The sequence below is a fragment of the Squalius cephalus genome (genome assembly GCF_949319135.1).
Source record: "Squalius cephalus genome assembly, chromosome: 19".
Classification (NCBI taxonomy): Eukaryota; Metazoa; Chordata; class Actinopteri; order Cypriniformes; family Leuciscidae; genus Squalius; species Squalius cephalus.
In genome coordinates, this window is record NC_137140.1 from 10,101,836 (window position 1) to 10,120,382 (window position 18,547).

Sequence of the window (18,547 nt, forward strand, 5' to 3'; positions counted from 1 at the left end):
CATCCACTATGCTGAAATCATCCAATCTATTAGAAACGTATACACATCTCCCCAACAAGTGGTTTGAGGTATCATTCATGTCCGTATGATAGGGGATTTTGGGACATGTGTAGTTTTAAACTTACTTATTGTTCAGATCACTAACCATAAACATGAGCAATAGTAATAGTGATGCCTGACTTAGCTTGTCTTATACTTAGAAGCATTACATTTACTGTAAAGTGATTAAAATTATATCTATAAATTCATATCTGGCAACTTTAAGCTCAAAGTCTTGGTTAAATGATCCCAGAGGGTCCATCATATCTAAAGCATATCTGCCCTTTTCCACGTCAGTGGTATTTTGCCTGATCCCAGAACTGCTCTGTAGGCATACGGTTTTCCTTGCAGTTCTTATACTCTGCATGCCACCATCTGAGATTGGCTTGTGGTATGCATTTCCTCCTCTGATGCAAACTCAGCACTTGGGGCAAACCAAAGAGAGTGTGTGTTGGCTTTATGCAGCATAACACCCTTACATCTACTTCAGCTTATGTTTGAGACAGACACTCTTTTTGCAGTAAAAACTCCATGTAGTCAGTGGAAATTCACAACACTGATCCTCTTGCTCATTAAAATCACCATTAACTCAAAATGTGATGTCTGTCAGCAATTAAAGCCAAATGCACCATTTTTTTTCAGTTCGGGGAATTTCAAAAACATGATATCACACATATGTCCTTCATGGATCATTTGGGCGTACAGTAATGTAAGTGTTTGGGCAAGACCCCTAGTCCTCTCATCACAGGGGCATTGACATCATTTAAGGGTGTTTCTTCATCTATGGGCACTTTTATGTGCCAGAAGTTGGTTATATAATATATACGATGTTGTTAAATAAAGTTTGTTAACATTTTTACCATGCCATTGTCATTTATTTATCAGGCTACTTTTCAAATGCTCTTTGTGTATAGGTTTTATTGTTCCTTATCCATGTTATCCTTATCCAAAAAAGTTAGTGTACTTTTCTACCATAGTGCGCAATAGTATCATTGAAGAGCTTTAGATGAAATATGAGGAATGTAATGCATGGGGCGGGGGATTAAAACATTTATTTTCAATGTCAAGGCCACTGTAATTTCTTGAACAAGAACATGTGGATATTAAAACATGCAAACTCATGTTATAAGCAACCTAAACTCAACACATGCAGAGATGGCATTTGTTAAGACGTGCTCCACGCATGTAAATGAAAACAGTGCAACATTTCGCAATGGAACAAAGCGTGGCAGATGTTATAAGCATTCCCAAATGCACGTTATTTGAAACCCAAACAAACAGCAAGGTTACATATACTCAACTCCATCATGCTGATATCTCAAGACAGCTTTCCACGTTTTAATATCGCAGGGCACGAGATCTCGCAACACCCCTATAATTGGCTAACATTAACATTTATACATTTGGCAAACGCTTTTATCCAAAGCGACTTACATTGCATTTCTTATCAGTTCTTGCTTTCCCTGGGAATCGAACCCATGATCTTAATGTTTCAAGCACCAACGCTCTACTGTTTGAGCTACAGGAAAGCTTACAATCTCAGGGGGTACTACTCAGGTTTAGCTGACAAAAAAGTTGGGGAATCCCTCCATTGCACCTATATGAAATGAGGAGAACTTGTACATTTTAATGTGTTTGAAAGACAAAAGTCTTCCAAAGACAGTAACACAAGATTATGACTCACTGAGTGATAATTCAAATAATAATTAAGGAGCTGATTATAGATTTGGAAGAACTTCGGAATATATGGAAAAACAGCTCAAAGACTGTAAAATGTGACCTAGATCTGGATCCTCAGAGATATAGGTTTCTTAGATAATGTCCAGCCTCAAGAACTCCAGATGTAGATTACATCATGTGATGGGAGATGTCTTGCTGTAATAGCTTTGACTGAGTAGAAACAGAGTTTTGGCTGTAGATCTTAGATGAACTGTTGAGCAGAACTTGGGTGCACAAACACTCTTGACGTACTGTATAATGCTATTTTTGGCCAGTCAAACGGTGACCGGAACAAAGGTAAGGTGATAGGGAAGACGCAGAAAGCCGGGTTACGTGGATTTGTGCAGACTGCGCCAGGCTTGATTTCTTAAGGCTAAAAGTGCTTTGACTGCATTTCTGCTTTATGGATAACAATTCTGGGGAAATGTTTGGTGGAGTTATGATGGACCAGATCCATTTGAAGCACTGGATTTATGGAGACCACACTGTCTGTTCTGAAACACTAACTTTTTATGAATTTACTTTTCCTCCTGCAATTCCAGGAGAATCTGGATGAACTACGACTGACTCCTCTTTCAGGGAAGGGTCCGGAACTCTTCCTTGTGTGGTTATCTGCTATGTGGATGTGTTTTTGCACTCTATTCCAGTATGTTTCCAGTGCCAAGAATAAATCCCGGGCTAATGGGGCTTCCAACGAACTGGCGAGATCTAATAAGCTTCTGTGTTTACCGTCTTGAGAAGGAGCCAGTTTAAACCACGCAATACCAGATTCTGAGAGTCTGCCAGCACTTTATTTATTTTTTTTCAAAAAATTATTTTCTAATTATTTAGTAGACGAAATGTCAACAAGTCACATTATATTAGCATTTTATAAGAGAGGGTAGGCCTATGTAAGGATAACGCGATATAAGCATTAGGGCACATCAGACACTTTTCTTAGACTTTAAGGAATGGATTGAATTTAATATTCTGTCTGAAATGCACTTGTGTTTTGACTAGTCAATTCAATTCAATTCACATTTATTTGTATAGTGCTTTTCACAATACACATCATTTCAAAGCAGCTTTACAGAAAATGCATGAGTCCACATTACAGTTTAGAGTGATCTGTTATCAGAGGTAACTGTCTAAATGATGTATTTCAGAAATGTACATACAAAATCACAGTCAGCGAAAAAGGTATTAATTTAAACAATGTAATAATTTAATGCAGAAACAATGAGCTCATTGAAGTAAATGAATACTTTTTTGTACTTTTTCATTTGTTTGTTAACAAATGATTATGACATTTAGAAAAATGCAGCATTGGTGCACTATACTATATAGCTTTGACTTTCTGCAGACTAAATCCCTGCATCATTAAACCAATGCAATGTGATTTATTGTGCAATTAGTTTAGCTCACTACGTTTTCACATAATAACACTCAAGAATGTTGTGTAGGTATAGGCAGCTCACTAGTTATGGAAATGCCGTCAAAACTCCATCTAGGAAGCATTCGTTTTGAACGCCAATCTTACCTTTCCCGCAGGCTCCTCTCTGGATGAAGATGGTGGGCGGCTGCTGGAGTTTCTGCGCCCGGTTACTGACTCTCTTGAGTTCGCAGATGTTCCTGTAGGACACCCCATCACTCCCGCATACGGGATCAGGGCTCTTACACACGCACACGCCGGTCTTTCCTCTCCTCCTCACTGTGGTCGTTGTTCCGACCCCATCGGACACAGCGCACTCCAAACCCTCTCCACACTCCGGGTCACCCAGTTTCCCTGTCCCGCCGCAGGGCTCATCCTCGCCGGCCGCGCACACTGGGCAGCAGTCGCACTGGTCCAGGATGTCTCCGGCCAGACAGTCGGCCGGTGTGGGCGGACACAGACTCTTATCGCAGCGCTCCGGACAGCCGATCACATAACGCTTAGAGATACGCGCATCGCACAGCAACGGCACCAGAATAACAGACACGCATAGAACCCACAGACGCATTTTAATATTAGTTAATATTAGGCTAAGTAAAATCTCTTCAAGTGACTAAGTTATGGAATACGTCACAGGACGAATACAAATATAATGCTCGTAAACTTGACAGAGTTTGTTGTGCTGTCGAATGCCCGTTATCTTGCGCTTAAATGAGAGACTTTATAAAGCTTGAGGAGTATAAACAGCAACGCCGATTGGTTGGGTGTGTATGACGTCAACGATGTGGGTGGGACGAGCTGCAATGGTACACAAAGAGGCCACGCCTCAAGCATGTGTCTAAATATTGTGGTAACAAATCCCATGCACACCCGTTGATGTGCCGTTGCTGGTGCCGTTGCTGTTGCAGTCCTATACAATGTCAAAGAAACTTAAAGGAATAGTTCACTTCAGAATGAAAATTCTGTCAGCATTTACTCACCCTCAAGTTGTTTCAAACCTGTATGCATTCCTTTCTTCTGCTGAACACAGTGGAAGATATTTTGAAGAATGTTGGTAACCAGACAGTTGATGGACCCAATTGACTTCCATATTGTTTCAAACCTGTATGCATTCCTTTCTTCTGCTGAACACAGTGGAAGATATTTTGAAGAATGTCGGTAACCAGACAGTTGATGGACCCAATTGACTTCCATATTGTTTCAAACCTGTATGCATTCCTTTCTTCTGCTGAACACAGTGGAAGATATTTTGAAGAATGTTGGTAACCAGACAGTTGATGGACCCCATTGACTTCCATATTGTTTCAAACCTGTATGCATTCCTTTCTTCTGCTGAACACAGTGGAAGATATTTTGAAGAATGTCGGTAACCAGACAGTTGATGGACCCAATTGACTTCCATATTGTTTCAAACCTGTATGCATTCCTTTCTTCTGCTGAACACAGTGGAAGATATTTTGAAGAATGTTGGTAACCAGACAGTTGATGGACCCAATTGACTTCCATATTGTTTCAAACCTGTATGCATTCCTTTCTTCTGCTGAACACAGTGGAAGATATTTTGAAGAATGTTGGTAACCAGACAGTTGATGGACCCCATTGACTTCCATATTGTTTCAAACCTGTATGCATTCCTTTCTTCTGCTGAACACAGTGGAAGATATTTTGAAGAATGTCGGTAACCAGACAGTTGATGGACCCAATTGACTTCCATATTGTTTCAAACCTGTATGCATTCCTTTCTTCTGCTGAACACAGTGGAAGATATTTTGAAGAATGTTGGTAACCAGACAGTTGATGGACCCAATTGACTTCCATAGTAGGAAAAAAATACTATGGAAGTCAATGCGGTCCATCAACTGTTTGGTTACCGACATTCTTCAAAATATCTTCCACTGTGTTCAGCAGAAGAAAGGAATGCATACAGGTTTGAAACAATATGGAAGTCAATTGGGTCCATCAACTGTCTGGTTACCGACATTCTTCAAAATAGCTTCCACTGTGTTCAGCAGAACAAAGAAATTCATACAGGTTTGAAACAACTTGAGGGAGAGTAAATGATGACAGAATTCTCATTTTGAAGTGAACTATTCCTTTAATTTAATCAAGAAGAAGAAGAATAAAAACCCACCCAAAATCTATATTCTGAAACCAGCTTTCAGAGTAGTAAATGTTATATAGAATAATAGGAACATGTGTATGTTATTTATAGTTGCAAATTACATTGTATTTCATTAGCCTATATATTAGTAGCCTACATAATAGGCTATACTGTAGAAATAGGCTATAGGCCAAAATAGTCTTTGGCTAGGCCAATTATATTTAACAGTAAATAATATACTGTCAATAAAAGAGTAAATAAAAACACCAGGTTCCTTTAAAATGTTTAAATATATTTTTTTTGAGTGAAAGTAAAGTTTCTCAAGGGAATGCAAAGGTTTTGCTAGTGAACACAATATCAATCAAAATATGATTTTTCTCCAAGCTCATATTTGTAAATAATAGGGAAGAATGGTTAACATAACATTATTTAATATAACATTATTAACATATTTTTTTCTTGAACAGTATGTGTCTTTATCATTGCAAATAAATTGCTGCCTTTATACAGTATGTTAGGGGGTCCTTTGCAAAGCGATCATGAGTCCTCGTGATCAAAAGTGTTTGGAATCCCTTGAGTTTTATAATGAAGGTAGATTTTAGCTGAAAGGTTGAGCTTTATTCTCAGAGTACTTTTCATGAAAGTTGGTGCAAGTTGCTGGATACTCTTCACTTCACAGCTCTGGTTAATACAATTGTAAGATATATAGTCATTCTAGGCTAAACACTGATCCAAACTCATGCACTTTTGTGTTTAACATTGATCAGATGCATGAATTTTTAGATGTGTTTGTCACAGAGTTGCAGGTCCAAGCTGTCCTCCCATGCAGCTATCTGAAGGGAGTTGCTCCAGCATTATGGGAGTGGATATCCTTCGTATGCTTTGCTTACTGATCCTAGGCAACATGTAATATTTGTGCCTCTGGAATTTGAAGCCATGACTTCCTCGTGGGGCCAAAATACGAAATGAATAGAAATCAAATGTGTCTGGTGGTTAGAGGAATTTGCTATGGCTATTATGCTAATACTTAGTGATTTGCTGTTTTTTTATTATATTCTCTAGAACCGAGATTCGTAACTTTCTTGTTTAAGATCAACTCAATTTGTAATTATGTGTCTACAAAAGAATGAGGAAGAAATGTCTTCTAGCTGCACTTTTTTCACTACGCCAGAAAAACATTTTTTGACATGTTTTTGATAGAACTCTGCAGACTATTTTTAATTTAGGAATATTAAATTATAGAAACAATTAAACGATCATTTTAAACATGAAACTAAAACCACCAGTAGTTAGTTGCCAGTCACTGTGTTAATGATTGAGTCATTGAATCATTCTTTCAACTGATTCGTTCAAAACAGCTGATTCATTCAGGAACGAAGCACGTGGCTGTCTTTGTGAATGGGTCATTGAATTATCCACTCAACCTATTCGTTCAACAACTCGGATTCATTCATTCAACAAAACACCACTGTGTGTTGTTCAGAGACTTGCAATTGTTCTGATGTGTGTGTGCAAAACAGAGAATCTTTTCTTTTTTTTTTTTGGACAATTATTGTTTCTAGAATGTAAGTCACTTAATATTAACTTCTCTGAACTGTTGTATAAAATCAATATCACATTTGGAATTGTACTGATATTTGGAAAAATTTGTTGATATAACTATATCATTTGTTATAAATATACACTTATACAGGGGCATTTTTGGCCACCACATCTTGAATTTTGGGTGCATGTTTTTTTTAATATTTTGGTGGATTTTTTACACTGCTGGATAACTACCCACAACATTGTGGTGGTGAGATTACATGGACAAGCAGCACTCACATTTTCTTCGCAAACTAAATGCTAATGCCAAAATATCCACTTTAATGTAAGGGTGTTCTATGTCAGATGCCTCCAGTTATTATAGCTGTACAAAAACAGACAATTATGCTGCTCAATCATAGGCACGGTGGTTTGTCACATTTTACTATTTACTGTACTTACTGTACTGTTCTTCTCGTTATATCCCTATAGCAGCTCTTGCACATTCATAGGAAATATTTTACTTCCACATTGAAAAATAAGGTGGATCGTTTGGTTTGAAACCCAGCAGTTTTAATACTAAAGTGTAATACAAGACAATCCACTTGCAAAAACATCTTGGCTCTTTACTTTAATGATCTTTCTTGGCCATTATTCTCCTCTGTGGCATCTTTCCTGTGAAAGCCTGTGTTTGTTGAAGTTACTGTTACCAGTGTCACCTCACTAAGGGTGTATTTTAAAGGGAGATCAAGGGTGGGAATGATATGATGATATCATCAGATTGTATTGATTCAAGAAAGACGCTTTTCACCGAACATTACAGCACAACTACACCTACTAAGGACTAGATCTAATTAGCAATAATACTTTACGAAGGAATGCCATTACATTTGAAAACAACATAATGTAGTTCACAACGTATGACCTGTATAATAATGGTGACGTTATGAAAAAAGTTATAAAGTCAGTAATATTTAGTGCTCAATGTATCAGTGTCTTACATTGGATATGGCTGAGGTCCTTAGGTTCATGGGATTGTTCAGCTGCTTTATCATCTACCAGGAGAAAAGTGTAGGCAGACCATTGAGGAAATGAAAAGCACATTTGAAGTATACTTAATGTCTGTAAGTAAATGGTTGCTATGAGTTATACAGTATACTGAGCTTTGGGTAGATGCATTAAAACTCATGCTTATCAAAGCTGCATTTATTATGTGTCCTGAATGCTGAATAAAAGTATTCTTTTTTTTCTTTCTTTCTTTCTTTAAAAAAAAAAAAAAAATCTTACTGAACCCAAACTTTTGAAAGGTAATGTATTGTTTTATCACTAAAAACGACATTGATATAGGGTACGTTTACACGACAACGATATGCTTAAAACGGAGAGGTTTTTCCTTTGAGTTTTCCACGTACAGACGACACCATTGTGAAAACGATCCCCATTCACACGGATCTGTAAAAATGACAAAAAAAAAAAACTGTATTCTGCTGCCAGGCCTTTAGATGGCGATTAAACACTATGTACGCATGTGCATGACATCATTATCTTCAGAGATTCGCGTTTTTGTTGTTTACACAGAGACCGGTTTCAAAAACTTGCACTTTGAAACCCGTTTTCAAAAGTTTGCGTTTTCAGGCACCCAAAACGCCGTTGTAGTGTAAATGAACTGCTAAAGCGCATAAAAAGTTTTACGTTTTTAGTTGAAAACAGTGTCGTGCAAACAGCCCCTTAGTCTAAGCTAAGGGTATGTTTACACGACAACGATATGCTTAAAACTGAGAAGTTTTCCGAGTTATTTTAGTAAAACTTTTTATGCGTTTTGGCAACGTTTACACGACAACAGCGTTTTGTGTGCCTGAAAGCGCAAACTTCTGAAGACAATGACATCATGCACATGCGTATTACGTGTTCAGTCTATAGTGTTTCATCGCCATCTAAAGGCCTGGCAGTATTAGCCGTTTTCGCGGATCCGTGTGAATGGGGATCGTTTTAATGGTGTCGTCTGTATGTGGAAAACTTCTCCGTTTTAAGCATATTGTTGCCGTGTAAACATAGCCTAAGCTAAGCAAGTAGAGAAAATCAGGTACAGATAAAACTTTTAAAATATTAGGCTGCTTTATAAATTGCAGGCTACTTCCTTTGAGTCTACAGGAAGGTGTCACAATCTTCATTTGTTTCTTTTTGCTGCTGCATATTGTGTTGATCCATTCCAGAGCAGTAGTTCCTCAACACTTTTCATCATAAAGAGCTGAGTAAAAAGTTGGCAATTTTACACACATACTGTAAACACACTGACTCACACATCTGGACAGATGTGGACTCACACACGCATGAGTGATAAGATAGATAGATTTGTCTGACGTGCTGTTCTGCATTGCGTGTTTCAGTGCTGTAAGTAAACACATATTCCCTGCATCCATTCATCAGGCTGTTCACTTCCCACTTTATGAAGTGAGAGTATCAAGCTGGGCTCATGTCAGATAGAGCACAGCATTCCGGGAAAACTGGCCTACCTCCTCCCAGAGTTTCCTGAAACAATCCCCAGGACAAGTGAGTCACTTTTTCACATTAAAGAGCATATTTCACTCAAGCAACTTTCAATTATGGCACATCATTTGCTTTAGCTATGTTTTAAAACTATAATGAATCAATTTCCAAAGTCAAACAGTAAAAGCTTTTTGAAGCCACTGAATAAAAAATAAAAAGTTAACTGCGACTTTTTTCTCTCACATTGCAAGTTCATATCTCACAATTCTGACTTTATATCTCACAATTGCCAGTTTATATCTCACAATTCTGAGAAATAAAGTTTATATTAATTCGGACTAATTAATTGTGGGATATAAGGGTCATTCCTGGGATTCGGTAATATTTCAGTCCCCTAGATTTTTTAAAGTGGTGGTTCACCAAAATGAAATGTTAAAAGCTTTTCACAATACTTTGGTATGTCCTTTATAATGAATACAAATAATTATTGCATTTAAATAATTTTTATCAATTAAAAAAATCTTATTTCCGTCTTACAGCAAGCATTTTGTCATGTCCCTGAGGTTCTTCGCTGAATTTGTACTTGGAAAATAATTAATAAAATGTGCACAGTGTCTATAATTTTCGGCAATAATGCAAGTATTTATTTGTGTTCTTTGCTTTTGAAAAGAATTTTTTTTTAAAAATGCAAGATATTTGATAAAAAACAACTTATAAAGTTACGTCCCTCAGTCTGAACTCAACCCCGTCACGCCAACCATTCTCTGCCCATAATAATTTAGACTCCACCCATATGTGACATCATTCACAGGAAGTTGCATCATTTAGCTCTCTTCAACAGCATGGTGCAGAAGAAGGTGAGTGATATCACAATTTTTATTCATTTTTTGAGGTGTATTATAGTTATTATAGTATTATTATGACTTTTCAAAATTTTATTTTAATCCATAAAAATCTAAAATATACTTATTTCATTGGCTGCCATGTGGCCCACTCTTCTATTCCACATTAAGAGCAGTGGCCATTTTGAGCAAAAAACTCAACCCCATCACACTCAACCCCGTCACATATGTCATTGTTTCGGGGTTGTAAACTTTGTGACAGGGTTGAGTTATTCACTTAATTTAATCAATGATTTCAATTTAAAAATGTAATTTCAGTAAATATATTATTAACTATAACTCATATTCCCCTCCTTGAACTGCCAACTTAACATGGTGGAGGGGTTTGAGTACCTGAATGACCCTAGGAGCTATGTTGTCTGGGCCTATATGCCCCTGGTAGGGTCTCCCATGACAAACAGGTTCTAGGTGACGGTCAGACTAAGAGCGGTTCAAAAACCCTTTATGATAGCATTAAATCCAAGGACCGTGACGTCGCCCGGCATGGCACAGCCGGGGCCCCACCCTGGAGCCAGGCCCGGGGTTGGGGCTCGTATGCGAACGCCTGGAGGTCGGGCCTACCCCCATGGGGTCCAGCCGAGCTCAGCCCGAAGGAGCGACCCACCACCTGCAGGAGGGACCGTAAGGGGCCGGTGCTTAGTGGATCGGGCGGCAGTCGAAGGCGGGGGTCTCGACAACTCGATCCCTGGACAAGGAATCTAGCTCTAGGGACATGGAACGTCAACTCTCTGGCGGGGAAGGAGCCTGAGATTGTGCTTGAGGTTCAGAGATAGTTATAGTTGGGATAGAGATAGATAGAGATAGTTGGGATCACCTCCACGCACGGCTTGGGCTCTGGAACCACACTCCTTGAGAGAGGATGGACTCTTCACCACTCTGGAGTTGCCCATGGTGAGAGGCGGCGGGCTGGTGTGGGTTTGCTTATAGCCCCACAGCTCAGCCTACATGTGTTGGAGTTTACCCCGGTGAACGAGAGGGTCGCTTCCCTGCGCCTTCGGGTCGGGGATAGGTCTCTCACTGTCATGTGCGCCTATGGGCCAAACGGCAGTGCAGAGTACCCGGCCTTCTTGGGGTCTCTGGGAGGAGTGCTGGAAAGTGACAGTGACACCTGGAGGGGCGTGATTGGGAGGAACGGCCCCCCTGATCTGAACCCGAGTGGTGTTCTGTTATTGGACTTCTGTGCTAGTTACGGCTTGTCCATAACGAACACCATGTTCAAGCATAAGGGTGTCCATCAGTGCACATGGCACCAGGACACCCTAGACCAGAGGTCGATGATCGACTTTGTGGTTGTTTCATCTGACCTCCGGCCGTATGTCTTGGACACTCGGGTGAAGAGAGGGGCGGAGCTGTCAACTGATCACCACCTGGTGGTGAGTTGGATCCGATGGCGGGGGAGGAAGCTGGACAGACTCTGCAGACCAAAACGTACTGTGAGGGTCTGTTGGGAACGCTTGGCTGAATCCCCTGTCAGATATCTTCAACTTCCACCTCCGGTAGAGCTTCGACCAGATCCCGATATTGAGTCCGAGTGGACCATGTTCTCCACCTCCATTGTCAACGCGGCCACTCGGAGCTGTGGCCATAAGGTCTCCGGTGCCTGTCGAGGCGGCAATCCCCGAACCCGGTGGTGGACACCGGAAGTAAGGGATGCCGTCAAGCTGAAGAAGGAGTCCTATCGGGCCTGGCTGGCTTGTGGGACTCCTGAGGCAGCTGATGGGTACCGGCAGGCCAAGTGGGCTGCAGCCCGGGTGGTTGTGGAGGCAAAAAATCGGGCCTGGGAGGAGTTCGGTGAGGCCATGGAGAAGGACTATCGGTCAGCCTCGAAGAGATTCTGGCAAACCATCCGGCGCCTCAGGAGGGGGAAACAATGCCCTACCAACGCTGTTTACAGTGGAGGTGGGCAGCTGTTGACTTCGACTGGGGATATCATCGGACGGTGGAAGTAATACTTCGAGGATCTTCTCAATCCCGCCGTCACGTCTTTCATTGAGGAAGCAGAGGCTGAGGGCTCGGAGGCGGACTCGTTCATCACCCCGGCTGAAGTCACAGAGATAGTCAAGAAACTCCTCGGTGGCAGGGCACCGGGGGTGGATGAGATCCACCCTGAGTACCTCAAGTCTCTGGATGTTGTGGGGCTGTCTTGGCTGACACGCCTCTGCAGCATCGCGTGGCAGTCGGGGACAGTACCTTTGGACTGGCAGACCAGGGTGGTGGTCCCTCTTTTTAAGAAGGGGGACCGGAGGGTGTGCTCCAACTATAGGGGGATCACACTTCTCAGCCTCCCCGGGAAAGTCTATGCCAGGGTACTAGAGAGGAGAATACGGCCGATAGTAGAACCTCGGATTCAGGATGAACAGTGTGGTTTTCGTCCCGGTCGTGGAACACTGGACCAGCTCTATACCCTCTCCAGGGTGCTGGAGGGTTCATGGGAGTTTGCCCAACCAATCCACATGTGCTTTGTGTTTTTGGAGAAGGCATTCGACTGTGTCCCTCGTGGCATCTTGTGGAGGGTGCTCTGGGAGTATGGGGTTCGGGCGCCATTTGCTAAGGGCTGTCCGGTCCCTGTATGACCAGAGCAGGAGCTTGGTTCGCATTGCCGGCAGTAAGTCAGACTTGTTCCCAGTGCATGTTGGACTCCGGCAGGGCTGCCCTTTGTCGCCGGTTCTGTTCATAATTTTTATGGACAGAATTTCTAGGCGCAGCCAGGGGCCGGAGGGTGTCAGGTTTGGGGACCACACGATTTCATCTCTGCTCTTTGTGGATAATGTTGTCGTGCTGGGCCCATCAGACCAGGACCTTCAGCATGCACTGGAGCGGTTTGCAGCCGAGTATAAAGCGGCTGGGATGAGAATCAGCACCTCCAAATCCGAGGCCATGGTTCTCAGTCAGAAAAGAGTGGTTTGTCCGCTTCAGGTTGGTGGAGAGTTCCTGCCTCAAGTGGAGGAGTTCAGGTATCTTGGGGTTTTGTTCACGAGTGAGGGAAGGATGGAACGGGAGATTGACAGATGGATCGGTGCAGCTTCTGCAGTAATGCGGTCGATGTACCGCTCTGTCATGATGAAGAAAGAGCTGAGCCGCAAGATTTACCGGTCAATCTACGTTCCTACTCTCACCTATGGTCATGAGCTGTGGGCCATGACCGAAAGGACAAGATCCCGGATACAGGCGGCCAAAATGAGCTTCCTCCACAGGGTGGCTGGGTGATCCCTTAGAGATAGGGTGAGAAACTCGGTCACTCGGGAGGAGCTCAGAGTAGAGCCGCTGCTCCTCCACATCGAGAGGGACCAGTTGAGGTGGCTCGGGCATCTTTTCCGGTTTAGACACTAGTGAATTTACCTATTGTGCCCATTTGATAAAAGGTTCTGTTTGGTAATCTATTTTTGTTTTTTCTTACCAAAAATATTTGAAAGTTACTAACGACCGTACTGTCTGCAATAGTTTTCTTTGTTTAAATTCTCACTGCAGTTCAGATAATAAAGTAAAAATGAAAAAAAAAACTAAATATGACTATGTCTTTATTACATGGTTGCCTAAAAAAAAATAGTGTTTTGTTTGAGTCTCAAAGATGGATTTTCGTATTAAACAAATACAAATTAAAAGTAGGCCATTGTGTCCTTTCAACCCTGTTACAGTATTCAACCCCATCACAGTATTCTCAACCCTGTCACATTGATATTTTGGGAAAATAAAATAAGGAAGACAATTAAAAATTAAAGAATTTCTTTCTGATTACCACCCGACATGTTAAGGGCTAACACAGTAAAATTGTGGTTTTAGTGAAACATCTAAATTAAAATTTTTCTTACTAAAATAAAGAGACCATGGACAAACAATTTGGATATTTTTAACTTCCATCACATACAAATGTGAAAATTAGCATAAATGTTACATTTCAAGTCATTGAATTGGTATGAGGGACACATGAGTAGTAGGTAGATGCTTGTTTTATAACAAGTTTTGTGTAAAATCCTGTTTAAACTAATTCAATTTTGTCCGTTACGGGGTTGAGAATAAAAGGTGTACAAATCTGAAAAAAAACTGAAAATAATAAAAAGTCTTTAATGCCTGAGATGGGAAAATATGATTTTTTGAAGGTTTGATATGTGCCTAATAATGTGGGGTATTTAGAAATGTAATCATATGTAGTTCAAAAATTAAAAAAGTCCAAGTTGAAATATTACCGAATCCCAGGAATGACCCATAAACTCGCAATAGCGAGTTATGAAATCAAAATTGTGATATTTAAACTCGCAATTGAGAGAAAATGTCAGAATTGTGAGCTGCCTTTAAAAAAAAAAAAAAAAGCCTTAACCTAACAATTCGGAGAAAAAAAAAAAGTCATAATTACGGGATATTACCTTTACTGTTGCTATGTCCGACAAGCCACGCCGCACCATGTTCTCTCACAGTGAAATATACATTGCGGAGCAGAGACACTGAAAACGCGCTGACAGACAGACCAGGTGATATGAAACAAAGTCTCACCTTTCAAATTTGGTCATTTTTTAAAGAAATTGAAACAATAAATACCGTTTTGTGGCTCTAATGTGTCTGACAGATCGCTGTATAGAGCCTCTTAAAGTCCCCATGAAATCAAAATTGACCCTATTTACTTTGTTAGCGCATATTATTAGTCTTGTGGTGAACAATTAATCCGTGCAAGTAAATATAAAAAAATATAAAAATTTACCATGGTAATCTTTAATCAAAATCTGAAAAGTTTCTTCCGGTCTGGAGTGGCGTCTTTTTCTGATGACGTAGGTTTGACGGCTTGGTTTGAAAACGCTTAACCACTCCCCTCAAACCGTTAGTCTGCTATGAGCGAGAGATTGAGAGGAGGAGCGCTAAATAAAACCCTGCCCTCTGTTCAATATTCCGTTTCACTTGGAAATACGTCATAACACTGGAGAAAAGTCGCTCGATGGTGTTTTAAGCCCCCAATGGCTCCTTAGAGGCAGCTAACCCTACCCTCAACCTTAAACCTACCCATCCCCTCGCTGCCTGGAAGGCGCCGTTGGGGGCATAAAACACCAAAGACCAGAAAAGTCGTTTGCAACTTCCGGTTCACGGGGACTTTAAAGCTGCTCGTGAACCAATCATCTCTTCCGTCTAGTTAATTTATAGCATCAAATCAACATGAACATAAGAAGGAATGTTGTTTTAACCGCGGAAAGACGTAAATACACACAGTTTTTCAAGTTCAAATCCTCCAATGTTAATCTACTCTACTACCTTCATACTCTCCTGACTGCTTTGTCGGACAAAAATGGCGGATGGCTGATCCAAATCCAAATTGTAAGATGTAAACTCGCAATTGTGAGAAAAAAATTATGAGATAAAATTGTGAGTCCAAATTATGAGATAAAAAGTCGTAATTGAAATGAAAGGGCGAAGGCCCTATTATTTTCTTTAAAGGCACACTATGTAAGTTTTCGCCACTAGAGGTCGTTTATTCAAAACAAAGGCGTAGCTTGATGAAGCCTTGATTTCGTAGAATCATGGGAGTTGTTGTCTTCACTTCTTGGTGGAGAATACGACTAGCCTGGGTTTCCCCATGCTGCCTTGAGCGCAGCGCGATTTTATTCACGCTGCTAGGCAGCCTGGATACCATGGACCAGATTTTCCCCTCAAAAAGGGAACAATCACAGAACGGGGAGGGAGCAGCAAGACGATGACGACGTCTATGCGACACACCGAAGCAGTTTGTTTATATCTATGGATCCAACATGGCATCAGACGCAAAGTTACCTTTCGATGCAGCCTGAGATAGTGTTCTAAGCAGTTTAGAACGCAAGTTTATTTCGTCTTCTTCCTCGTCGAATTTCTGCCGCTCTACATACGTCATGATGATGATGATGAGATATACTTTATTGTGCCCGAAGGGAAATTTGTTTTGGACTCTGTCCATTCCGTAGCTTTACAGAGACAACACAAAAGACACTGTACAAAAAAGAATGAACATTTCCTTAGCGCATCCTCTCCCAAGCATTCTCTCATATACGTTTAAATAGGTACGTATGTATAGTAGTAGACACATTAACGCCTTCCATTGGCACTTATAAAACTTTAAAACTGTTACTTAATTAAAAACTGGCATATTGCACACAAAAACACACAACTGATATATTGCACACTCTCCATATGGCCTACAAAAATACAAAACTGACATATTGTATACTCCATAGCACCCATTCAAATACACAACTAACATATTGCACTCTCCCTAAGGCCCATAAAATACACAATTGGCATACTGCACACTCCATAGTACCCATAAATACACAACTGATATATTCCACAAGGCCTATATAATACACAATTGGCATACTGCACACTCATAGTACCCCTAAGATACACAACTTATGTATTGCACACTCTATCTGGCCTACAAAAATACACAATTGACATATTGCACATTCTATGGCCTACAAATCGCACAAATGACATATCACACACCTCAACAAACCAACATATTGCACACCCCAAAAGCCTACAGATTGCAAGAAGAACATATTACACACACCTACATATTAGAGTTAATGAGCTTAATAGACATTGGTAAAAAATAATTTTTATAATGGTTTAGCCTACATTTAGGAACTCTAAATCTTCTACCAGATGGTAAAAGCTGAAATTCTGGATGAAGGATGTGGGTCGGGTCAGATATGTCATCTATCCATCCCAGATATGTCATCTGGTATAATTGAAACGATTGGCTATGAGCTACGTGCAGTGCATTTGATAGACATTCGTATCGCCCAATAAACGACTCTGGGCATTCGTAAACCACGCCTCAAATACGAGAAAATGAACATGTGGTTCCCAGACCATGTCTCAAAGAGAAAGAGGTCTGACGTTAGCCAGACTAGAATACGACAGGACTCGGGCAGAAATCATATTCATGGATGACAGATAATGTATTAAAGATTTATTAAAGTTACGAAAGCCGTTGGAGTGTAAAGAGGCCGCTGGAAAGACATTGAGGATGCTAAATTGCGAGTGGATTTTTGATGATTTTTGTTTGTTGTATGAGGCTGACATGGATGTGACTATTGTGAGTCAAAGTCATAGCGCCACCAACTGGCAGCAGGAACAGTAGAGACGAGATTTAGCCATATGTGTTGGCCAGAGAAATAATACCTAAAAATCAGCCATCACAAGCAATAGCCAAAACCTTCCTATGACAAATATTCATAGATTTTAAGAGAGGATTCATAAAGATATGCATGAGCCCTTTTGCCAGCATTTATATAATAGCATTAATCGAATGAACTCCTACCATTTATCAGTTACATTAGTCAAATCCACTCTTTTATTCTCTTAATGATCTTGGATCAGGAAAATGGATTTAGCTTACCATAAAAATGCAAACATACTTTTTTCTGAGTGCACACTGAAGGAAGAAAAAAGACAATCAAATCAAAATAAGACAGTCTCCTAAAATGTACCGTTGTTATCAGATGTAGTTTTCTCTTATGTGACGAAAGACATTTTCTGTTGTGAATAAGAAACTGTACAGTAACAGGAGCAAACCAGCAGAGGGCACTATATGAACACCATAAGAAAGGCTGAACAGGCCTGAAGAACTGAAGCGTCAATCTTCAACCGCTATGCTAAAGGAAAATTCATATTCTGGATGTTGAGGTGGACTCCGTATTCTGAGCTCAGACGTCCATGATATGAATCAATATAGAAATATTTTACTCCACTGTCTGGAGTGTTTTTCTTCATGAAAAATGTACGACATTACATTAGGGCTAAAATGTATCTGGAAATATGGATATGTCTGAACTAACTTTTACCATCTAATGCGATGCTATTCGGATATTTAATTACAAAACAAATTACACATACACACACAGTTTTTATTGGACTCCACATGACCTCTGAACATGTCCTGTGGTATCTATCACAAAGACCTGCAATAGCGAGGTGGCGCCTCAATGGATTGGATTTGTTGATCCAGCACATCCCATAGATTCTCATTCGGATTGAGATGGGGAATTTGTCAGCCAGGGCAACGCCGTTAACTCTTTGTCATGCTCCTCAAACCATTCCTGAACAATTTTTGCAGTGTGGCAGGATGCATTATCCTGCTGAAAGAGGTCACTGCCATCAGGGAACATCATTGCCATGAAGGGTGTACGTGCTTTGCAACAGTTATTAGGTAGGTGGAACTGTCAAAATTACATCCACATGAATGCCAGGTCTCAAGGTTTCCCAGCAGAACATGTCCTGAGCATAGCACTGCAGTGCCTCCACCGACCTTCTCACAGTGCATCCTGCTCCCATCTTTTCCCAAGGTAAAGGGAAGTTTTGGTAGGTACCAAATTCCAATCACTGCATAGGCCTACCTGGAAC

General features: G+C 40.7%; 1 protein-coding gene across 1 annotated transcript in view; it reads right to left on the bottom strand.

Moving 5' to 3' along the window:
• htra1b (HtrA serine peptidase 1b) overlaps positions 1-3,881 on the bottom strand; it is a 37,634-nt gene extending 33,753 nt beyond the window's left edge. The window contains exon 1 of the mRNA XM_079850710.1: positions 3,278-3,881. Coding sequence (XP_079706836.1) covers positions 3,278-3,737 — 460 coding nt within the window. The 5' untranslated portion in view covers positions 3,738-3,881. The remainder of the gene's footprint in view (positions 1-3,277) is intronic.
• Positions 3,882-18,547: the final 14,666 nt, after the last annotated feature.